General features: G+C 35.3%; 1 protein-coding gene across 2 annotated transcripts in view; it reads right to left on the bottom strand.

Moving 5' to 3' along the window:
* The window catches only part of LOC136028063 (THO complex subunit 5 homolog), an 87,601-nt gene that overhangs the window by 42,000 nt on the left and 19,494 nt on the right, over positions 1-26,107 (bottom strand). For both annotated transcript variants that reach the window (XM_065705658.1, XM_065705657.1), the window contains exons 4-8: positions 24,554-24,660; positions 20,802-20,877; positions 17,193-17,378; positions 3,920-4,052; positions 368-489 (exon numbers count right to left, since the gene is read on the bottom strand). In XM_065705658.1, the coding sequence (XP_065561730.1) occupies positions 368-489; positions 3,920-4,052; positions 17,193-17,378; positions 20,802-20,877; positions 24,554-24,660 (624 nt within the window). The remainder of the gene's footprint in view (positions 1-367; positions 490-3,919; positions 4,053-17,192; positions 17,379-20,801; positions 20,878-24,553; positions 24,661-26,107) is intronic.

The raw sequence follows: 26,107 nt of genomic DNA, 5'->3' as shown, positions 1-26,107 counted from the left end.
ATTCTTCATTTTTGATAAATCCCGCGAATAAGGCAAATAATGCTAGCAACGCTAAGCACAATGTTATTCTATTTTTTCATTTATCTTAGTATTGACGCAATATCATGTTACATATTCGGAATGCTATTGGTGTAAAAGAAAGGAAAGGCGTCTTTGTTACATGAATTGAGACAAGGCAAGATCTATTCTCTATAACTTTTGCTTAAGCTTCATAGGCTGTAGAACCCCTATGACCCTTATTACACTATTAAGACGGGGCTTAAGTCTTGTTTTATTTTTATTTTATGAGTGTCTTAATAAGCATCCATATGGTGAGCACCTATGTCAGGCTTTCTGAACAGTATATTTCTATAGTTAAATAGTATACTTGGCTTTCTAGCTCCGATTGTTCTTCTATTTCTGCATTTAAGTCAGGCACACTCTTCACTTCTCTCATTTGTTTTTCTACTTTTTCCAAGTCTCCAAGGATATCCAGCACCAAATTTGGATCTGAAATAGGACCGAAAATAAGTAAAGTAATAATAGTTACATTGTATCGTATCCTTTTTTGGGTTAACTTAGTGAAAATTTCCTTTTGTTCCAATTTTTTTATTAATGAAAAAATCAAAAATGCAAATTTTGCTAAATTTACATTTTGAAATTTTTTTATTTTTATTCTATTATATTTATTTCTTGCTGGCAGAAATAGAATCTTTTCAAAAAACTAAACAAAAAAACAATCTTAGATACAAAAATCCCACAGTCTCTAAATAAGCCGGCTCTATTGACTGATCCTTTTTTAATCGTCTTTGGACTCACAAAAAAATACCTTTATTTTTGTCAACAGATCGTTACCGTAGAGTGATCTGAACTCACATCTCCTATTACTGAACGAGTCTCATTATCACTGCATCTAAGGCCCTATTCATTAGTTAGACATTATCGACCACAATGTGATTGAAGAGGTGGCTACTACTAATCCAAAGTATTTCTAATAGTAAATTGCTCTTTACCAGTATATTCGGCGCGAATATGATGACGATGTTTATGTTGAAGATATTAAAATATCACTAATGCGTTAAATACGGAAACGGCAAAGTAATAGATTTCTTTCTTCTTTTGTCTTTGCTGTGAGAACTAAACAGATGTGAAACGAGTATTTCATTTGAAAAGTATAGCATTTATGCAGAAGAGCTACTTTTTAACAACTGTCTCGGGTACCCTTATTAAAACGGCAAAACAAAAGTTTTTTGGATCTTACAGTATCGAACCTAACCTGTTAGCCTTTTATGTTGGTACTAACATCAATACAATTGACGTCATCATATAGTTTCAGTATTATGTCAGTTATGGCTCTAACCTGGAATAATGACGTCATTTATGATCTTGCATATAGAGATGCAGTTTTTTGTCAAAGATTTTATTCCGTTTTTAACTTTACGTTTGTATAATTACAAAAGGACAATATATAGCAATGTACTTTCAAATGAGTCTTTAAACAGCTTTCTACGATATTCCAGTGCCCCGCAAGCAGTGAAGAAGAAAAAAGAAAGAAAAAAGAGGATACATCAGTGCTACCGACACAAAAAAGGGACTTTCCCTATTATATTGAATACCTTACACAAGATATTCGGTCATAGTAATTCGAATAGTGTACTTTTTGATACCATTTTTAAATTATATTCGAAATTCCAAAAAACTTGTTTCCGAAATAACGTTTTGCTACTAAGACTAGTCGAGATAATAGTTGGCATTTCCCGAATCAGCTAAAAATAACATTTTTATCTCACTTGACATTTTTTATTAAAACACATTTTTTTCAATTTGTGGTTATTATGGGCCTTGGTTCGTTCTTTACTAAGTTTCAGCTAGTGCTACAAATGATTTAATCCGTTTTTTTTTTACATCCCAAAAGAAATAGTTACTAAAATTTTCAACTATGCTGAACAAAATGTTCTCAAAGTCGTAATTGCATGTGTTTGGGAAAATAACGGGTTTGGGGGAGCTGGTTGCCCTCCAGTCACGTTTGAATCTGAAGCTGGGAACTACAACTTTTAATTTCCAATATAATGAGCTCCTTTCGAACTTTCTGCGACAAATCCCTCTATACAAAATGCCAAAATGGTCAGAAAAAAATTGCAGCCACATAGCTTTTTAATTAGCAGCACTATAACGCTGCCTAAGTACACATAATCCCCGATCACTACAAATTTTCATTGAAAACCAAAAATTTATTTAGAGGCATTTCAGTTCAAGTTTGAGTAAGTTTACAAAGGGAAAGACAAAGACAGATAAAAAGAGAGAGAGAGAAAAAAAGAGAAAGAGAAAGAGAAAAAGAAAGGGAAATAGGGGGGATTTTTCATAACTTTTTCTTTAAGAAATAAATTTGAAGTTTTCTTCTGGATCTAATTGAATGCTAATTTTACAACTACTAATGCTACTAATACTACCTTTGGATAACAACGTTATTTGTACTTTACTGAAAACAAAATACATTCTAAATGTCTTCACTTTTTAACTTTAGTAAATCAAAAATTATTAAGACTTTATGGAATAAACATCAGTATATGTGTATTAAACTGTCAATCCAAATTCATTTCTTTTTTATAGTAAAGGCGAATTATGTTTTCTTTCAAATTTGTTTCAACTGAAAGCAAGGAGGAACATTAAAACTTAAAACGAACAAAAATTATTAAGTATATGAAGGGGGTTGCTCCTCCTCAACATTTCGCTTTTTACGCTAAAATTTTAATTTTATCCCAATTCTTTAAGAATGACTCGTGAAACACTATTTTCATTTAATTAAAACAATAAGAAGCACTTTTTAAAAGTGCTAAAAATTTCAGCGTGAAGAGAGTGGCGTTGAAAAGGAGCAGCCCCCCCTCACATACATAATTTTTAGGAATACCTTTTGAAAAAATCCCCCCCCCCAAAAAAAACGAAAAAAAGGAAATCTTTGCATGTTCATCAAAAGTCAAAAACTTTTTGCGCCCCTCCCTACCCACATTGTCAAGAATTGGCGCATCTCGGTCCTTTTTCCCACTTTCCCACGTTTAATTTTCCCAAGGGCAGAATGTACATGATTGGCCATAAACCTCTTTCGGGATTGGATCGGACTAAAACCAACTTAAGTTTTTTGTAACTTAGTTAAATTTAATTTTAACTTTACATAATTTTTTCCTGATGAACTTTCAAATCTCCAATCAACCAAACTGAGATTTTATCCTTGATATACAAAGGCTAGGTGGCATTCTTGGTAGTTTTTTACGGTATTTTACCAATAAGTGGAAGAGTTCTTGAGAGCGTTCGCTTCAACACTGACCGGCCTTCAAGATGTATGTAGACAAAAGATCTTACTGTAGCCTACTAGAGTTCAAGTGTGGGTAAAAATATATTGAAAACCCCGAGACAATTTTGATTTCTTGTGAAAAAAATTGAGCATGATCAGTGACATCCTATTTTCTTCTAAGTTCTGTGGGGAAGGTTGGGCTGAGACTGAAGCAATTTTTCCATATAGTAATTAGAAAGTAAAAGAGTTACTGAGAATGCCCGGTTCCACCCTGGCTTCCACTATATGTTTTAACAAGGTAACGCCTGGGGTGAACACCAGGCGATGAAGAGAAGGGGTTGATGTAGATCAAAATCTTGGGGGGGGGGATGTGACAAGTTTTGGATTTTAGAAGGCATGGGGGGCATCAGCCCTACTCATTTTAATTTTTGCTCGTTTTTAGTTTGATTTGGTTATTTATTGTAATTTCTGTTCGTTTTGGGTTTTATTTATTTATTGATGGCGATCTGTGATAATTTTACGCTTGGAAAATTATTTAGCTTTATTTCTACTCATTTTTGGCTTAATGAACCTCTTTACTTTTCTTTTATAAACTTATTTTGTGGAAAAAAGTCATTTAAAGTAATTAACAGAAAGATCAAGACGACTTACTATACGCATCTTTATACGCTTTGAAGCGACAATATAGTAGAAACATCGGGACTGGAAAAACTTGAAGGAACTGTTCTTGATATAGACTCTTTTCCTTTTGAACCCCCAATGCTTCTTGCACAGGCTTGGTGGCCTAGAACAAAAAAAGGACATTATTAAAAACATTTCTGTCACTAATGTACAAGTAAAATACAATAATAGATTACTGTCAGCGAGAATCCAGCTCACTAGATCCCCGGTGACCGGTCTGAGGATTCTATCCATAGACTAAGAGAGACGCAGATTTTTTTTAGAGCGTTTGAATGCAATCTTTAAGTTCAAGATAAACAAATTAATAATCCAAAGTAATACTTAAAACGCAGGAATATGGGTTCTGGTTGTATATTTTTACATATTTCTTTACTGTTAACAATTTCTCGTGCTTTAACAGTATCGCCGAAAACTGGTTTGTTCTTCTGTCACTAACAACTGAATTGAATTGCACGAAAATGTGTCATCTCCGCCAAATTCAACAGGATAATGTAACTTAGTTGAACTCATTCTCTCACCGCCTAAAGCATCACTAAGAACGACCCGGCCTATCAAAATCAGGACGTTATTATTTCATTTAGTTGCTTATAAGTGTGCTGGAGCTTTTTTTGCGCACTGGGTGAAGAACATTTTTAATCCCAGACGTTGCTATTCTTGTGCTTTTCTTAAAAAATAGGTCATCAAAATAACTTAAAAGGCATTCCACATTAGTATGGTATGATACACAAGCCCAGATCACCCAATAGGCCCACTAGGCCCGGGTATAAAGGCACAAAATGCCAGGAGGTGCAATAAATTATCACCGAAAGAATTTGTTTTAACAAAATTGAACTGATGTGATCTATCGTCAAGGTGTCAGGTGCACTCCGCCGCCACGGTGCCTATTCTCAGAAAAGTAATTTTAAAAGGACATAGGAATTCCGTGGCCACTTATAAACTGCCAGATGTCTCCCAAGAATGGCAGCTGAGAGCTCAGTATCACCTTTCTCTTTCATTACTTTTGGCTCATCACTTGGGTTCTATTCAATTCTTCCACACCCCAAAATTTCAGTGATTTCACCAAAATCTCGCAAAAACGGGGCGGCCAAAACGCTTGGACCTAGAGGCGCCAAAGCTTTAAATCCATCCCCGGTTATGCACCAGTTATAAGTACCTAAAAAAATTCATTATGTATAAAGACAATTTGGCTATCAGTATACCAAAGTTTCAAAATTAAGCTGTATACCCTTGCAAAGAACACAAACTATAGAATTTGAAAATTCGCAACATCAATATATACAATACCTTCATTTAATTTATGATTACCCCAAAATAGATGCCATCAGCGAATAGCCTCCCCACATACTCAAAGCCCACCAAAAACTGCCAATCACTGACGGTAATTGATTGATGACTGACGATAAAAACGTTAAAATGATAGTACCAATCTAAGAGTAGTCCGGCAGGAACATTTGCACTATATTGTTGTCATAACTGACCCCCAATAAAACACCACAAACTTCCAGAAACTACTTCAGAACTCAGTACTATTACACAAGGCCCATAAGAAACACGACTGATGAAAAAAAGATACTTAACAGATCATCTATTCCTAACGCTACCCGAAAGCTGTTCAGCAGTGATTCAAGGGATTTTTCCTATTTCAGGCATCAGGGTGGCTCAAGTATCCTTGGTAAAGTTTTATAGTTTTGACTAGCTAAATTCAGTGCTTCAACAGAAACGGGCAGAAAATCAGATCACATTATTACTTTGTCAGACTAATTTAAGATACAATGAAATCTTACTGAAACAACAAAGACAGATTCCAATACACGGGAGTACCTTTAGCAGTAGGAGCCAACTAACAGATTCTTTAAATAGAATTTTCAATCAGGATACAGTGTGAGATTTTTTTTTTTTTTTTAATTTACTTGACAACGACAGATACATGTCCTATTTATAATTTATTTATAAGCGATTATAATTATAATTGCTTTCCAATGCATGTGCAGTACCAGGTAAAACTATTTTCCGAGGATTCTTGAATAGGCGTTTCTTCTTCCAGGTAATCAGAGCGAGATGTACACTTGTATTATCTTGTCAACTTGACAGACAGTAGCATAAGCTCATCCCAAGGGTTTGAAAGGGTGTATTTATAAAAGACGATCATTATTGGTTGGATTGATGGTCATTCTTGCTTGATAGTGACTCAGACAGCATTAAAATTTGTAAAAAAAAAACAGGATTTTGACAGTATACTGCAGAATTGTTGAGACAGTAGCATAAGCTCATCCCGAGGGAATGAAAGGGTGTATTTGTAAAAGACGATCATTATTGGTTGGACTGATGGTCATTCTTGCTTGATAGTGACTCAGACAGCATTAAAATTTGTAAAAAAAAACAGGATTTTGACAGTATACTGCAGAATTGTTGAGACAGTAGCATAAGCTCATCCCGAGGGTATGAAAGGGTGTATTTGTAAAAGACGATCATTATTGGTTGGACTGATGGTCATTCTTGCTTGATAGTGACTCAGACAGCATTAAAATTTGTAAAAAAAACAGGATTTTGACAGTATACTGCAGAATTGTTGAGACAGTAGCATAAGCTCATCCCGAGGGTATGAAAGGGTGTATTTGTAAAAGACGATCATTATTGGTTGGACTGATGGTCATTCTTGCTTGATAGTGACTCAGACAGCATTAAAATTTGTAAAAAAAACAGGATTTTGACAGTATACTGCAGAATTGTTGAGACAGTAGCATAAGCTCATCCCGAGGGTATGAAAGGGTGTATTTGTAAAAGACGATCATTATTGGTTGGACTGATGGTCATTCTTGCTTGATAGTGACTCAGACAGCATTAAAATTTGTAAAAAAAAACAGGATTTTGACAGTATACTGCAGAATTGTTGAGACAGTAGCATAAGCTCATCCCGAGGGTATGAAAGGGTGTATTTGTAAAAGACGATCATTATTGGTTGGACTGATGGTCATTCTTGCTTGATAGTGACTCAGACAGCATTAAAATTTGTAAAAAAAAAACAGGATTTTGACAGTATACTGCAGAATTGTTGAGACAGTAGCATAAGCTCATCCCGAGGGTATGAAAGGGTGTATTTGTAAAAGACAATCATTATTGGTTGGACTGATGGTCATTCTTGCTTGATAGTGACTCAGACAGCATTAAAATTCGTAAAAAAAAAAAAAAAAAAAAAAAAAATCAGGATTTTTACAGTATACCGCAAAATCCCAAGACAATATGTTTTCAATGCGATGCGATTCCCCATTTTAAAATCAAAGTATCAAAACATCGCAGTGATGTATTTTTTTATCATTAAAGGGTATTTGTTAATTAAACGAAACACACTAAATAATTTTGCTTAGGTTAGATCTAAGAAAACCGGTTTCGTAGCCACAAAGACAAATGACGGGGGAACAGAATGCATTAAACTTCTATAGTTTGGGCTATATATTTGTACATTCAAGGGGGGTAGATTAAGTAAGGTTAGGGGCACTGTCTAAATACGTTACCTTCACCCCTCACCCCTAATGTGCAAATATACAGCCCAAATTTTATTATTATAGAAACCAAAGATTATATGAAGGATATAATTTTATTAACTTCAACCTAACTTCAACTCTTGGGCGTGTTTCATTTAATTGACTAGTACCCGTTAAAGTTCCAAAATTCGACCCCCCCCCCCTCTGAAAATTCCCTGAAAGTAGTCGAAATAGATATAGTAGCAGTTGCAAGTTGTCGCAGTTAAAAGCAGTCATAGTTACAGTCACAACCAGTCTCATTGTCAGCCGTAATAGTAGCAGAAGTAGCAGTGGCCCTGAAAGTTTCAAGTTAATACCATAACCAGTTCCTAAAAATATTGCAGATATGCCTTTTTGATATCGATAAGAATACAGCATTTTGACAGTATACTTCCTGAGCTTTGATGATTCTATGCAATCGGATAGTTTCATTCCAGCCTAGCAATGTGATATTGTGTATAATTTTATTTTGCTTAAAATTCTTATAATTGGTCAAGACCTTTATTCCATACTAAGCAGAAAAAAACGCATTCTAAGTGATAAAAACATTCAGGTAATGATCAATTGTCAACTAAAGATTTGCTGTTATCACTAGTGAACTAGATTATTCCTTCTTGAATATGCTAAAAAACAGACTGATTCTAATCAAGTCTGCAGTAACTATACAGCACTTCGCTGACAGTACAACTTGACAATCCATGCATTGGTTTCAAGGCTAAATAAGTGCCTTTAAGATAACTTAGATGACAATTGCGTGAAAAATACTAAAAATTTAAGTGGTCAAAATTTCCATATTAAAAGATCAGATGCTTAGCAACTCTTTTAGACTAGTAGTCGGTGAAAAGGTCTAGGACAGATTGTTTGAGAAACGGTTTTGCTGTTTATTTTACTTCAACTTTGACCGTCTGACCTAGATGGCAGTCCCATAAGAAGCCTTTTAACTAGGCAGAAAAAAACGGCAGGCGAGATAAAAATTTGTGATCAAAATTTCCATATTAAAAGATCAGATGCTTAGCAACTCTTTTAGACTAGCAGTTGGTGAAAAGGTCTGGGACAGACTGTTTGAGAAACGGCTTTGCTGTTTATTTTACTTTAACTTTGACCGTCTGACCTAGATGGCAGTCCCATAAGAAGCCTTTTAACTAGGCAGAAAAAACGGCAGGCGAGATACTTTAAGGTGGATGGCACCATAAATTGTCTCAAATCCAATTTCCTTCAAAAACTAATAATTTTAGGCGTTCCTCCTAGTAGTTTGTTCTGAAAGATTGACGCGAAATTTTTCGTATTATCAAAACTTTTGACCTTTGAGTTATATATAAAAAAAAAAAAAAAAAAATCAACGAATTACGAATCATTCAATCAAGTCAAAGGTCAATTAAGTCAAAATCAAGCGGAATCAAATCAAAATTAAGTCAATATAGCGGAGGTCAAGAAAAAGAAAACATTATTGATTCTGATTTCAAGCCATCAATTACCTGGCAGGAGGAATATCCAGAATTCATTGACGGTCACTTATGCATCGGAGTACTTAAAATACTCTAAAGTGCACCCTGAAGCACATTACAGCTACTGCTAACTCACCACAGCGACGAAATATCAGAGGCCAAAATAGCTATGTAAGCTCTTCTTCCAAAGCTTTCCATGGATCAAAGCTTTCCTCTTTACCTTCCCCTCCCATGAAGTTCCAATTTCCTTTAAATATTTCCTAATGACTTCTGGTCACCCTATTCAGTTACGACCTGCTTTTCGTTTGGCCCCAGATGGATAGTCAAAAGCCAGTTTTGGCAATCTTTCATTCTTCTCCGTAAAATGAGAGCTACTGATCTTAACCTTCCTTCATTATAGTCCTAGCAAGTAGGATTAAGCAAAATTTTTCGTAGGACTTATTGTTTGATATACGGTAAGTCAAACAAATACTTAAAAACTGTACTTAAGCAATTCCTCTGCGAAAACATTAAAATTATCTTTCTCAGCCTTTTGAAACGCCACGCGTCTCAAAGACAGAACTAACCACTGTCATTACCGTGGCGATCTTCTCGTTAACAAACATAATATCTTAACCGTCCTTTATCTTCCACCCTTAATTTTCTAAGCAATTTCCATCTAGGACACTCAAATCACCTGCAAAGTCTAAGTCACTGAGCTTTATCTTTCCGTCCTCCAACAGACTTTGTTGTTTTCCTTAAGATAAACTGCCATTTTCCTTAGGTCTGCAAATAAGGTGGAGGGATATCCCCTACTAAAGACTTGATTGAAGAACTCCACTTGAAAAAGATAAAATTATAATTCAAAATTCTTTTTTCGATAACCCAGAGGCCCTTCCTCTTCTCATAAAAATTTTAAAGGGTCCACTTTTTAAGATTATCAGCACTCAAGGATGATCGGTGTACGAATATTAAATTTGAATTTATAAAACAGGCGTTCCGGAGGGAAGGGGGAGGGTAAAGCGCCTCCCTCACTTCAAAAGAGAACTAGATCATGCAAACCAAAGTAATCAACTCTAAAAAATTAACTAAACTCAAAAAAATGAAGTTTGCATTAAAATATTTGCGTTAACAGAATTTACTGTCTATCCTCATTTTCAATATGATAAATCCATTAATTTTATATTTTTTGATTAAAACCTTTTGTCGAATAATGTTTTGTATTATTGCAGAAAAAGGGGTAAGCTCCACCCAAAAAGGATTAAATACCTCCCAAAAGAGGTTGTAATCTCCATGGAAATTACGCGATTAAACTTAAAATATATAAAAACTCTCAAGCTATCGCTTACAAAGTACGAAAAACAGCAATTTGGCCCGCCCAAGGCTGAAGTTTTGTTGCAAGATTTGGAAAACTATTGAAAGGTTGTTTATATGACCTACGACTCTCAGAGATTATATTGGCACACGGTATACAACTCGCCTTTAGACATGCATACAGTCCATAAAAAATATGCCATTATTATAGACTGTTTTTCGAATAAAAATAATGGTTATGAACCATCGCATAGTTGCACACCATCTATTACGGTGAATGCCAGTGAATTCTTTCATGAAGAAAAGAGGTACCCAGAGCCTAAGAGCAGCATTCTTGGATGATCTTTTCAAACCTGCCATTAGAGGTGATTCAGATGAACAGTGAAATGAACATACATTTAGTTTACTACTAGCATCCGCCCTCCATTCATTCAGAAGACATCGTATTTATAATGAGGGATTTCCGAGGAGATGGTAGCACCCATCATATTTAGGATGACTTTGGATATGGTATAAAAATGAACATAAATTCTTCATATAAAAATGGGCTGCCCATCCTCCAGCCTCCCACGCTAAAGTTTGACTTATTTTGCCAATGCTTCAAAAACCAACACTCTAGTGCATGGGCAAAGGGATTGGGATAAAAAATTCTCACATTTCTTGAAGAATGAGAGGGCTTATTGATGCACATTTGCTTTTAACAATAAAATTTAAAAATTAGCGATAATAATCTAAAATTTAATTTTTGACAACCAACAATAAAATTCTGATAATTTCAATATGAAAAATTCAAAAATTTTAGATTTCCTAGTGAATTTTTACCATAAAGAAACGGAGGTTGAGGGTTAAGAGGGAGTGCAGCCTTCTCATTTACAGAATAATTTCTGTTCATTTTAACTTTTAATGTCGCTGCTTGCTTTCATTGGAGAAAACTTGTTCCATTTTATACAAATACCTACTTTGCAGAGTACTATATTTCTAAATCAAGAGAGCCAGTCATTGAAAAAAGTATAATCCTCATTACTTCAAATACAAATTTTGACAACAATCCAAAATATAAAAAAGAATATCTTCCTTGCCTTCCTATTGAGATGAAGAGGAAGAGTGGGCTCTTAGGGAGGAGGAGACAGCTGAAGATGAGATCCAAGCTTGAGCACCCTGTGAAGATTCCTTGGGTTCGTCCTTCCACTAAAGAAAACAAAGAATCGAAAAAGAGCTAACTCAAATTGTTTTGATAAAACAGAAACTGATAAATAGTCTGTCAAAATCAGTTCAAACTCTTATCCAGAAGATATTATACAAGAGGAATAACTGACGAGAGGCAAGAATGACCTTTAGTTCACGCTTAATAAAATGACATAAATCTCAGATACAAAGAAAATAACATCATACGAGCCAGATCAACAGTATTACACCTAAAACGTCTTGAAATGATAATGAACTTAAGCTTTATTGTCAACTTCCTAGTAGTTGATAGATTATTCATTACATATATTAAGATGGGATATCTCAACAGATGGGTCTAATGGGCACTTACCCAGGTGCTTCTGCTAAAGTGTGGATCTTAAGCAAACTTGAGAAGCCCTACACAGGGGCAAGGGTCCTTCCTAGTTCAGGGGCCAAATTGCTACAAATTTGACACTGGATCTTGACATATTCAGACAATTCTTTACCATCTAAACCTCTGTTCTAATACTAGTTAGAACATGATTCAGTCTCTTTAGCCTCTAGGCAGGAGAACTAGAACGATTCCATAGCAAATAATAATGAACCAAAAAAAAAGAAAAAACAAGTGGACCTGGACAAATTTAAGCAAATAAGACTACCACCTGGGATACAATTTTCTTAAAATCTTTCGGGAGGATGATTTTTAACCTGATTTTGCTCAACTAACCTCCTCCCCTAAACCCCATTCTCAAAGGACGACGCGTCCGCACTATATAGTTATTTGGTATATAGTTAGTCTAAAGTAACACCAAACTTGTAGTGTTTTATTCTAAATTTTTAGAGCCTCCAGTGCAACTAAAGGATGTCCAAAATTATAGAAAACTCAGGAAAAAAAAATAGTTTATAAAATTGTAAATATTATTTTTCCTTAAATATTATCAAATGTTGAAACTTAATAAATACAACAGAGATTTGGTTAAACTTCACTCAACTTAAATAGAGATAAAGTGTTTCGTAGTGGCATCCCAGATTGATATTGTTCACAATGGAATTTTCAAGGTTATTCATCCAACATAGCGGGTAAATGAACTTCAGACTGCTGAATTAAGATTGAGGTCTCACTTGGCATCTCAATATATTTACACCCCCCCTCAGATTTTGAAAAATGCATTTTTTTTCCATTGAAGAATGCCTGTTTTGAGGTATTTTCACTGAAAAAAAAACTAAATTGTCACCCCAAATTTTAAAATACGTTTCTCTTCCCACAAATTCATGGATTGGCAAAACTGCTGGTGAATGAATTCTAGCTCCTTCACCTTATAGAATGCATTTTTCAATGCAAAATATTGTTTAGAAAGAGTACATACCACTAGCACCTTCATCCTTCAGCTATCCAGTGAAGAAGCCTTCATTGCTTCTATCGACTATGAAAAGCGTTGTTAATTAGTTCCCAATGTTGTCTCCTTATAACGTCAAAAAAAAAAAAAAAAAAAAAAAAAAAAAAAAAAAAAAAAAAAAAAAAAAAAAAAAAAAACTTGAATATGCACAAGCGAGTTCTGTCCTGCACCGAAAATTTGCGATACGATTTCCACTGAAGCCGTCCTGGCCGAGTGGATTGGCGTGCTGGATTCAGGATCCTTTGTCTGACAGGACGCGGGTTCGAATCCCAGTGTACCCAATTGTTCAGTTTGGGACGGGGGTCAGCGGCGTGGCTCTGTAAGCTTAGCCAGAGTCGACCAAGCTGTAAATGGGTACCTGGAGAAATGTGGGGAAGGTAAACAGGAAGGGTGTACGAAAGCATAGGATAGTCTGCCCCCCGCCCCCATTGCATTTTCTGGCTGAAGGGCCAAGAAACGGAGATCAGCACTGCCGGTAGGGACTGTAAAGTCTAATGCGGTATCCTTTACCTTTACATCTATTTCCACTGAATCAAAGATATAGATCCAATTCTATTTCGAAAATTCATTGTCGAAACTGAGAAAGTCACTTTTAAACAATTTCATGACAGAAAAATTATGCAGAATCTTCAATTTGTCTTTCAGATTCCTTGAAATAAAGCAATTCAGAACCCTATTTATCTATAGTTCAAAATATAGTTTGTAGTTCAGAAAACAACAAGTTTTTGAGACTTGAAGATGGACATGTTATGGACATTTTATCGACAAAATATGGACAGAATTTGGCCAAAATTACACATTTTTGGATGCTCAGGGGACATATCCATGGAACAGAGAGTTGGTAACCCTGCCTCCCACACCCCCTTTCCTCCAAAGTCACCCAATCAAAACTTTAAAATGGCCATTTTGTCCACCATTGCCGAAAGATCTAATAACTATATCCTTGAGGATAATGATTTAGTCATGTGAAATCATGAAAGGCATAATTTTTTTGGGGAAATCATGTGGAATCTTCAATTTGCCTTTCAGATTCCTTTCAATAAACCAATTCAAAATCCTATTTATTTATAGTTTCTTACCAAATAAAAAAACTCTATTGTGAAAATTTTGACATCAAATGTGACGGAAAAGCGATACCTCACCTCACTATACCAACAGCGCTATAGGAGCCTCAATGAACCTAGGTTGGGAACCTAAACTATATTATTTTACTATTTCAACGGAGTTAAATATGATTTATTGTTAAATGTAAATATTTTGTCAAATTTAAGCGGATGGTGAATCAAACGACAATTGTTATTATTTATACGTTATAACTTCAGTATAAAAAAAAAACAAAAACAAAAAGTAGCTGATCAACAGCAGATATCTGCTACATCAAAATATGATTAAAATTTGGCAGCCCGAAAAAATAAAATCCATTTTACATGCAGGCATCCAATAGTCATACTGATACATTTTCACAGAAACGCCTTTGTATACAAGATGCATACAAATCTATACAGGCAGTTGGACAATTATATGAACCAGGTTGGTAGCCATTACAACAGTTTTAAGAATATATGGTATAGTCAATAATATGTCAAGCCAATGAAAGTAAAGAATCTATCGACTTCAGAAGGTATACATATATTTTGATGATTAGTTCGTTATATTCTTAATGATTACTAAAACCAAGACATAAAATATACAAAACACTGTTCACACACTTCACTTTATGGTTATGGAGTGTTTTTCAAGAAACGACAATGCTAAAACTCATAGATGGCAAGAACAACTGGGATAAATGTGCTTACCAAGATAGAATCCCGCCAGTTAGGACGTTTGTCCCTCAGGATTGGTTGAACAGTCTGTATAAAGTCACCTAAAGGCAGTTGGGCAATAGGGAAATCTCCTATAACTATAAGAGCCAAATGCTTTGTTAGACTTGATTTGATGCCTTTTTGAAATACAGCCTTCGATAAACTGAGAAATGTATGGAGAAATACATTACAGTCCCTATAACTCAAACTCTGATTCTACAATAGTGCCAACTACTCTGTTCTATTGTGTGGATGTAAATATTGGGTGTTGACTAGGTGGCTTCAAAAACCAATCGAGTTCCACTGTCTTGGACACATCCCGGGCACCCTCTGGGCTAATGATAAAACCTATAGATAAGATTTTATTGTAAAAGCCCGCGGGCCCCAGCAACACACAATACACAACTACAAATAAAGCCCAAAGAACAAAACACAACCTCAAAAAATACCAACCAAGAAAATAACAAAAATCCAACAGGTCAACCATTTTTAACTGACAAGCGCCAGCCATAATACAATTTCAACACCTGAAAACTTTAAAAAACTTAATCCCCTCAAACATAATTCCCTATGTTTAACCCCTATACGAAGCTTACACAACTTCTTAGTAGCATACGCGTTTCTCTCAAACATCAATTAGCCACCACTTACTCCCAGACACTCTTCCAAAACGACAGACAGCTCTTCACACTTGGACCCAAAATGAAAGAGATTTTCATTTACACATCCACTCATCAGACAAAAGTAGGGACCGGCCGCCAACCTAAATTTTTCCAAAATTTTTGTTCTTCCTCCTAAAACCAAACTATCTCCCTTCACCAGCAATAAATTCTTCAAATCCTCTCTATTAAACCCAAGTTTAAAATACACCCACTCCTAATAAAACTCTTTAGCTTGGGGTAAACCTCAAAGACATAGATTGGTCTTTGTCGGCTTGTCACTCTTGGATTTCTCGGCCGTTTAGGGTCATGTATATGTAACATTAATTTTAGGGTCGTTCGTCGTTGTCGTATATACGTAAGGTCATTAAGTAACCACTTGTGATCGCCCTAATCACAATTAATAGATGGCAGTATCGGGTTTACATAATGAACATGGACAAGAACCACCACACGCATGATGTTAGGTGCTCGATTGCGTCCCGCATCGAGAGACGCAGACGAAAGAAGCAATTTTCGGACAACGTCTCGATAAGGGCATGTAATTCTGTAAGACGTTTGGTCAACAACACTCGAGAGGTTGTCGTGGAACGTCCTGGCTTTTATCTTATGTGCCAGTTAGCACGGGGAATCGTAAGTCAAAGTCTTCGGGATGTAAGGAGGGATGGAAATAATAATAAAGTTGGCACAATTTCTGTTATTATACACTACTTTCGAGTTTAGAAGTTATATTCAAAGGCGATTTCACTGGTGCTTGCTAGTGCTGTAAACTATTGACTCATTTTTACAGAAGCTTATTTCTTAGCCTTGGAATGTGGTTTGAGTTAAAATATTAGCGTTTTGCCACTTATGCATCTACTATTCCTCTATGATAGAAGATACCACAAAGAACCAGTGAATCCACCTAATAACGCCTTGAACGAGCTGGAAGAGGTCTCTGGTTTGAATAGCTGGCGAAGTGCCTCCCAGCAATTTAGGAGGTTAGAGCAAGGGTTGACCCGCTTAAAAGAACCAGGAGCAGTTCAGAACTGAAAAGTGGTATCCTGCACATGAATTTGAACCAAATCATAAAAAACATCAGAAGTACTGGGTTTGAAGACATAATCTAATCCAAATAGATGTTGACAATTTCCACATTTCAACATTTAGAAAAATATAGTTTTCTATTTGCTTCTTCTCCATCATTTTCAATTTCAAGACATACTCCCTTTCTCAGTAAGCGATTCCATTGATAGAAAACAGATTCATACGGCATTATCACAATACTATCCTATCGTTATTCACTTAAAGCAAGAACTTCTCTCAAGAGAGGAGAGGTGGAAAAGGATGGGATAAATGTGACATAAGGTAAAAATAGATGAAGTGGTCCAAACACAGAGAAAAGTATTACTTGATATTCTACGGGCTGAGGTTCAAATCTTGAAAAATTCAAGGGAGGCGTATGACCGAGAACCCCTCCTCCCCTTGTATATGTGTCTCATTAATATAATTCAGGATCATGGTACTGATAGCAACTTGCAACCATTTTATTATCTAGTAATAAGGCAATTCGAGAGTTAGCATTCACTCCTATCCAGCAAGATCCATAGCAACAAAAGAGAAAAGTGAAGAGAGTAGGATTTCGACCCATTAACTTCACTCTTATCGAAACTAAAACTACTAGCACCACAGACATTATAGGATTACATAGATTAATTAAATGCTAAAGTACCTATACATAAGTAAGACAATAGTTTCGAAGGAGTACAATCAATAAGGTAAACAGCTTTAATATTTTACAAGGAAAGAGTAGAGGAACGTAATGACCTCTTTTCTTTTTTCTCTGAGAACAAGTTTTCACTCTTGCCAATTTCAATAGTCCTTTCCCCCTGATTTCAATAGTTCTTTCCCCCTGAAATCAAACTAATGACTGGGTCAAATTTTCAAACTCTGACTGAGTCAGAACTTAAACCAGCTTACCTCAATTGCTTCTTTTAGTTTTGGTAAAAGAGAATCAAGTCTACTTTTCCGTTTCTTAATATGGGCCAGGACGGTCTTCTTTTCACTTTCTACCACCTTACGCTCCTCTTTTAGACTTTTCCTCTGAGTAAGCTCCCACTCAAGTCGAGCTTTGCACAGCTCATGGGGATCAGATTTGGTTACTTCCTGAAACAGAATACAGTTACATCCATTACACAATCAAAATAGTTTCTATACTGCAATTTTTCCAATTCTACCAATTTCATACAACCCTTCCTTTTTCTCTTAAGGTCCCATTTATTTCATGGTATGTCTTCTAATAATTTTCCAATATTTTCTGCTCTTTTTTGTCTCTTATTTTCTTCTTACAGCCTCGGTAATCTAGGTTAGTAGAAGGAAAACAAACAACGGTTTTTCACAACATGAACTACTCAGATACTGAACAGATTAAGCACACTTTTCTCATTTTTGCGTACATTTTGGCATAAAAGTTATTGATCAGGATTTTTTGGTTCATATAGATATTCCATGAACAATGGATTTAATAAAAAAGATTCCGTATCAAATACCAAATAGTATCTATCTATAAGCGCATTTGTCTAAGTCCATACTGCAATGCATATTCGATATAATCAAAAGTATAAGCAAACACCAAAAATATCTCATAAATTTCTTAACTTATCTATAATAATTAAAAACTGGGTAAAAAAAAATCATTTTGGATATCATTTTGGACGTTTCTAACACCTGATGATGATAGGCGTAATCTCACCATCCTTCCAAAGAATGAGAAAAATACATATATTTATTACCCCAGGTGACGGCTTACATGAGGAGGAATCTATCTTCTTTTTTTATTATTTGATTTAAAAGTAAAATTATTTTAGTTTATGAACAAGTCATATCCTGGATTTCCTCGCATGAATCTTACTTCTGATATGAATTTTTTAAATGTTACTGTATATCCTCATTATATTTGCTGAAGATGTTTAACGTAAATAAACAACTAATCGATAATTGATAAACAATGTGGGACTAATTTTAGTCCCACATTGTTTTAACTAGGAGAGTCAATTCAAGTAGAGATTATACAAACGCAATTTTTACTAGAATCACGATGCCTACTTAAGAAAACTAATAGTCAGTTTTTACGATAGTCAATTGAAAAATATTTTTTTGGCTTAGCCAGAGTCGACCCAGCTCTAAATGGGTACCTGGAGAAATCTGCGGAAGGTAAACAGGAAGGGTGTGCGAAAGCACAGGATGGTTGGCCCCCAACCTCCCATTGCACTTCCTGTCTGAAGGGCCAAGAAACGGAGATCAGCACCGCCGGTAGGGACTGGAAAGTCTAATGCCGTATCATTTACCTTTTTTACGTTATAGAGACCTTTTAAGTGAAAAAACAGATCAGATAATTCCAAAACATAATAGTTTTAAATCCAGCCTTGACAATAAGCTATATTACCTCTCTTTTGAATCAGGATTACTCAGGTTCATTCATCTCATGGTGTTTTCATGCTGAAACTCAAACACTCCTTACACGTATTTGGTAAGAAGGCGAATATGGTATATCTTGGTATAAGGCGAATATGAAGACAGAATCATGTCAGGGTTGAGAATCTGTACAATCTAGGGGCCTCCGGTGATGCCCAAGAGCCCATTCATCAAGTTAAAAGATGCATCCAATCATAATCAAATATCAACGCATCAAATCATTTCAGATACAGAATAACTTTAAATACCAGCATAATTAATTCTCGAATGAAATAATGCATTAATAAGCATTGGTTTGCACAGGGGAGGGACCGGGACAATGCCCATTATGAAAATCAGGTCCCTACACTAGGAACTTGTCAAAATTCTAGGAAAACTTTGATAGAAACTATTAGTTTTTATAGAAACTCTATGAAAACTTTAGGAGCTTGTCAAAACCACTTTCTTAAAGCAATCTTCGCCGGGCATTTTTCCATTAATTTTGGCCCAAAATGAATAAAAGCAAAATTTTTCCGTTCTCAGCTAATTAGTTCAGGCTTTTTTCTAGTTCCAGAACAAAACAGGGGTTCTACAGGGTCCCACAGGGGGTTCCTGTGGGACCTAAGTTCCAAAACTTAAATAAAAAATTGCTTATTTGTTTCAAATATTTTTTTTGACACCTGTTTTGAATATTCAAGTTTTTTAGTGCGCGCTTTAACAATTCAAATAAATTTCGAAATAATAATAATAATAAAAAAATATCAATGGTCCGGAATCCCATTTATCAAAAAGTTACTAGTTTTCTAAATGGTGATCCGAAGTTAATAAACGTTAGATACAAAAAAAGCCAAAAATTGACCTTTCCACCTATAAAACAAATTGTACGATTAAAAGAAATTGGTTTCCAAATTTTTGATAATTTTAGGTCCCAAAATAAGACAAAAACGTACCACAGTCAGACAGGTTTAAAAAATATTTCCTGTATTGAATTCAATATTTTGATATTTCAATAAAAAACAACTTTTTTATATTTAGACTTTTTATTTACCAATTTAGAACAATGGCTTCAGAGTTCTCTATTAGAAATAATAAGCATGCATCAGAAAATATATATTGGATAATCTTGAGAAAAATTTGCAATCCCTGGCAAATCTTCCTAATGCAGTTATGTTTTCGGGCAAACCTGAACTTAACAAAACTGGGAGGGGGGGGAGGGAATTCTGAAACTTCTAACACCTACGTACATAGCTTTCCCTAAACTTAAGAGTTTCCACCTATAAAATAAGTTATACAATTAAAAAAAATTGGCTTCCAAATTTTTTAATTATTTTAGGTCCCAAAATAAGACAAGAACGTACCACAATCACACATGTTTAGATAATATTTCCTGTATTGAATTCAATATTTTGACGTTTCAATAAAATAACTTTTTTAGATTTAGACTTTTTGTTTACCTTTTTAGAATAATAACTTCAGAGTTCTCTATTAGAAATAATAAGCATGCATCAGAAAATATTTTTTGGATAATCTTCAGGAAAATTTGCCATCCCTGGCAAATCTTCCTAACACAGCTGTGTTTTCGGGACAAACCTGAACTTAATAAACCGGGGGGGGGGGGATTCTGAAACCTCAAACACCTACATAGCTTTCCCTTAACTTAAGACTTCAGACTCTTTTACGTTGGTTTCCTCATTTCCATGCATATATTCAGGGACTCTTATGAGCCCAGACCCTTAGGCAGGTCCCAGATTCTTCCAATTTTCTCAATAATCCTACTTAATTGGAATAAGTGTAAACCGGAATTACCATTTTCTTTTAATTTTGGAAATAAAATTTAATGATGGAATAGTGTTTGAAACCAGAAATGCTTTTTCAATTTCAATTCCAGGAAAACCTCTGTTTATCCTGATTCTGATTAATCATCCCGTCAGTAAAATTTCTTATGTATAAATGTGTTGTGCGATACATCGATTGTCAACCTGCAATATTATTTTACACAGCAGAGAGAATTAAAACATGGCGGTGGCGACTTTTAACTATGGGACTGGCTGGAATCACTGGCTTTATTAAATGCCCTTTATTGCATGGTCTATGCTGTATTTATAACTCAAAACTTATAATATTAGATTCACTTACGGGACAAGAAATGGAAGGAGGTGCTTGATCATAAAACTGCTGTTCAGGAACCATTTCGATTTCATCAACTGCTGATCTATAAAGTTAGGAGGAAAATAAGAAACTTTTGAAGGATGTCTGGAGAAAACAGGGATATTCATTAGAGATTGCTAGCTGAGAATATAAACGCAACAAATAAGGTATACAAGCACCACAGCGACAGTTAACTCACATCAGAACTTGAGGAAGAGAGAGAGAGAGAGAGAGAGAGAGAGAGAGAGAGAGAGAGAGAGAGAGAGAGAGAGAGAGAGAGAGAGAGAGAGAGAGAGAGAGAGTTAGGTTAGGCATTGGTAATTAATTCTTTAGAGGAGGGAGAGACAGAGAAATTAAGAGACGGATAATTAATCGATAAAAATACCACGAATACCACACAGTTATATTAAGAACAGTATATTAAGCATAATCTTGTAAGCACATTAAAAAGAAAAAGACAATATGAATATACACTCTAACAACAGGGAAGCAATAGCGATATAATGGGTTTAATATTAATGTAAACCAAATTAAATTTCCAGCTATTTTTAAGCACCAATATGAATTCCCCCTCCAATTTGTAGCTCAAAAATCCATATTTCAGTACGACCGTTGCCTATTTCTGTAGATGCTGAATTCCTCTGAATATTTAATGTCCTTTAATAAGAACAGAGCACTGGAGTCAATTTGCTCTGTTTTGGTTTACAACTCCTAGCTATGACTAGAAAGTTACGGTAGTTCTTATTCCAAATTGCTCATAAGATTTTTTATTGGTCTTTCAAAATAGTACCCTAACTAAGCTTTAGATGTTCACAACTTTAGACCAACACCTCAGAACTTACTTTACCAGAATTGGTCCGCCGATAATAAGCTACTTTACCGATAATAAGCTTTTCACCTGTGCAAGGGTTTTGTGGGTACCCGTCTAACTGACATAATCTCAAACAGTAAGCTGTATGAAAAATTTGCTTCAATCCCGCTTTGTAGGGTTATAATGAAAGAAAGGTTGAGATGACTAGGAATCATTCTGCGGGTGAAGAATAACAGATTGCCAAAGATCGTCCTTGTTGGCCAACCATCTAGGGTTAATCAAAAAGCAGGTCGTTGCTAAATGGGGTGGGAGGAAGTCGTAAGAAAAGATTTAGGAGAAGTTTGAACTTAGTGTGAGGGTGTTGAGAGGAGGGTTTTGAATAGATCAGGGGAAAGGGATAGCGTGCATAGCTGTGTTGGCCTCAGGCGGAATGGAACTGCAGCGAGTTGTTAGTAGTAGTAGTAGTAGTATATTTAAGCCAACCTCAATTTTGAAATCAACCTGAAAGGCAACAAGACTCAAATTACTCAGCTCCTTTCCTCCGGCAAAATAAAACGGTATTTATCATTGATGACATGATCTTTTTACATGGTGATCTAACTTGACTCACCTCTTAGGGGACTAGTTAAAATTACCAACTTTCAACTCGTCTCTTAGGAGATTAGTCATAATTACCAGCTTTCAAACTATAATACATGCCAAAAAAAAACCTAACACTGGATTAGACTAAATACTGGTCAAACTAAGACAAGTTTGACAAGTTACATTTTCCGTTAATGACATGTAAAGAATATCAATGAAAACATTATCCTTGTCTATTGTCCATCTGAGCATACAGTTTCCTCTGTCTTAGCAATAATGCCTTACTAACTACAGTTTAGCTACCGTACAAATATCATATTAGTAATCCACCTCGTGAAGGGCAAATCAGCCAGGGGCACCATTTCACGAACATGATAGGGGGATGAGTATTTTTGATTTTTTAAATGAAGATGCAAAAATACTATTTTTGAAAATCCCGAGAAGGGTGACGTTTTTTTTATGAAATAATTAAAAAGGTATTTTTCACTATCTAGCGGGGCATCTACCCTCCCCCCTCGTATTCCTGCTTGGCATCCTCGAATTCAGCTCAGTAATGAAGGATTTAAGTGGTGTCCGGGTTTTCCCCCACAAAGAAACTGCTTGCCCTATTGTGTATGGAGTTATAAGGACTTTACCCACAACAAGCATGGAGCTGCTTGTCCTCTGGCAGGATGTCCTGTCTGGAGCAGAAGGACAAGGGTAAGTTAATCAAATTCCATTTCCTATTCCTTTAATATTCTGTTTCTTTCCTTTTCGTTTTTATTTTACATATTCACTTTCCCATAGACTCAATATACCATATCCTTGATATTCCATATATACTGGATTATCTTGCCATTATTTGACATTTATAATAAATTTGATCCATATTTTCCTTTATCTATAGTTTTCTAATCCCAACTAAGTAATACGTTTTTCATTTTTTTGGAGCATTAAATACTGTAATATTAATGCAACATTATTCCGTGGCACATTTAAGCTGCCCTTATATTCTAAATATACTGGAATAACTCATCCTTACATGATATTTGTTAAATTAGCAGTTATGTGTAAATTAGCAATGGAATTGAATCATACATAAAAGATCACAAAGAGGTTAGGATCTTCCTATTTTGTAAATATTTCTCTTTATTTTGTTTTTATACGTAACTAAACTGAAAGAATAAATTAAATTTCAAAAAATCAATTTTGCGTACTCGGAATCATCGTAAAAAGCACATTTTAGTTGTCTATCAGGTAGAATTTCCACATCTACAGCTTCGTTGCAACTTTTTTAGCAGTCCATTCACTATACAGAACGTATCTATTTATGGCAGGCCTAGACTGGTGAATCTAGCTTAGCAGCTTAAATAGACGAGAGAAATGATTTCGGTAGGACACTTGGCGTGAAACCTAGCTAAAGCAAAGAACTATGCTCAGACAGTAATATTGACTTGATTTGACACCAGCAATTTTTTTTTGTTTGAGACTGTTCCACATCTGGATAACAAAGAAAATTATTGAACATCATTTAAAAGGTTATAGTGCATTGCTTGTAATCCGCATGTTTCCAAAAAATTCTTAAACTTAAATAAATTTCTTGTCTTCTACTAATTATAGTTGGTACTAATCTTCTAAGAATTTTTTTTTTATTAGAGCGAATGACACATACAAATCGGTATCGCATGATGCACTTTGTTTTTGAGGGTCCTGGTCGTTTTTTAGGCAAGGCGGGGACGGGTACGGGGGGGATACAAACCAATTGCCAGGGTTGTCATATTCATAAAAAATTATTCATTATCTCAGGTTCATTGTTTAGCACAAATAAGGGTCACAGTGATGGAAAATAAAACAAATTCTGAATTTAATAACTCTTAGAAGTCTTAGGTCCAATACTCCAGGGTTGTCACTTCGACATTTGTCCTTTCAAAATGGGCTTGATTTCTACTTATAGTGATGAAATCTTTTTAGAGGAAAGATTCACTAACATGAGGCGTGATCCGTATTCTAAGTGTGGCACCACTTCTATGGTACCTCAGATTTATATTTTCCGGTCTACTAACATGTGGATCATCCATCAAAAGCACGTTTATGTTTCTACCATATTTCCCAAGAATTTCAAAATTTAATAGGGTGGCAATCTGGTTCAATCTTTGCAGATGCATCTGTAGCACCAGAGACAGAACCAGATTGGTAGCACTGAGGATCAGGGTTGGTTGCCCTAAGACTTCAGGAGGAGGATTCAAAGCCAAAAATGCTAAAATTCTTGAAATCGAGAGTGGGCATTCCTAATCCATAAACTCCAGAGCTCTGGTTTCAGCAAATTAAATTTCTACAGTCTCTCCCTAATATGCATGTGTGAACTTACTTGTAATCCAAGCACTTGGCAATCTCAGTTCTCAAATGCTGCAACTCATACATCATGTTTACATACTGTAAATGTTGAGAGTCTACCATTTGCCGGGCTTCTGAGACCTATAAGATGATCCAGAATTACTACAAGACAAACCATACTTAAAATCTTAACGGTACACTGGCTTTAAAACATGTGTATGCAGAGGGCAGAGATGTATCAAGATATTGATCCAGGATAGCCCATAAAATGCGTTTTTTGGAGGGGTAGGTGGTCAACAAAGGATGAGATCTTCAGAAGTTTCTTTCGCAATTTCATAACCAAAAATACAGTTTTTATAGAATGTTTCACATTTCGAGAGATGACTCAATTCTAAATCCCCTGGTTACAGTTTTGGCAGGGGGAATAAAAGATCTGCCCCGGGGGAATTTCGCCAAAATATATCAAAACACATAAAAATCTTGATGTTTTGCCAAAACATACCCTTACCCGAGAGCAGAGATTCATTTGAAAAATTCTCTTGACCCCCTTCTCCTCAAAACGAGACCTCCTATTAGAGCATTAAAAAGGAATCATCCGTTTAGCAAGGTAAGCGAAGTATAGTTAATAGAAATGTTTTTAACGTTGCGAGTTTAAGCTATGTTTATTTCAAGAAAAAGTTCAAAAACAGTTAAATATAAGTTCTAGAAGTCCAACAACATATACAGAAAATAATAGCTTGTTAACACGTCATATAATAATAATAATAACTTACTTTTGAGCAAAATACGTGGGATTAGAGAGGAGTAACAAAAACAAAGGATTGAAGAAAACACCATACAAAAAAAAATTTCTATCACAATAATAAATATAAAAAACAGCAAAGCAAATCAAAATAGTCGCAAGAGAGGATGAAATGGACCTAACCGCAGACAAGCGTCTTCTTTTAACTTGGCATCCAATTTACAAGATGTCAATATATTAGTAGCACTCAATATTCGAAAAATCTTTCGGTTCCTCGGCTCCGACAAGGCAGATATAAAAGGAAATTACAGCAACAGACAAAAAATGCCTTAGTGTCCTGCAAATCACTAATTTTATAAAATGGTCCCAAACCCAACAGAAAAAGAATAGAATGGTCACGAAATTTGAATAATGTTTATTCAAGGCCTTATGAGAATGTTGGCCACGAGTAAGAAAAATTTTAGTACAGCCTGCTTTATGGAGTATATCATAACAACTTATATACATAGAATATAGCAAATGGATTACAAAGCAAATCTTTTTAACCCAAATTCACGGCAACAGGTACCTTTAAGCAACTGATATGCCGCTACTCTTTTATTTTCCATCACAAGGTTGTAAATGCCCGTTAAATCTTTTATTTAGTTAATTATACCCTGACAAAAGACACCTAGAAGGGAGGTTTGCCCAACAAAGGACCAAGTACTCCCAAATCCAGTACATTTTTTTCCATCAGCTACAGGGCCCAAGCCCTTTATACCCGACTTCACTAGCAGAGGTTGGCCCCAGCATAAGTCACATCTCTTTGAAGCACAGCATTTTCATGATCAATATAGATATAAAAAT

This window comes from Artemia franciscana, chromosome 6, assembly GCF_032884065.1.
Source record: "Artemia franciscana chromosome 6, ASM3288406v1, whole genome shotgun sequence".
In the NCBI taxonomy this organism is placed as follows: Eukaryota; Metazoa; Arthropoda; class Branchiopoda; order Anostraca; family Artemiidae; genus Artemia; species Artemia franciscana.
The sequence above is the reverse complement of the archived record's forward strand: the minus strand, read 5'-3'. Positions and strand labels throughout refer to the sequence as shown.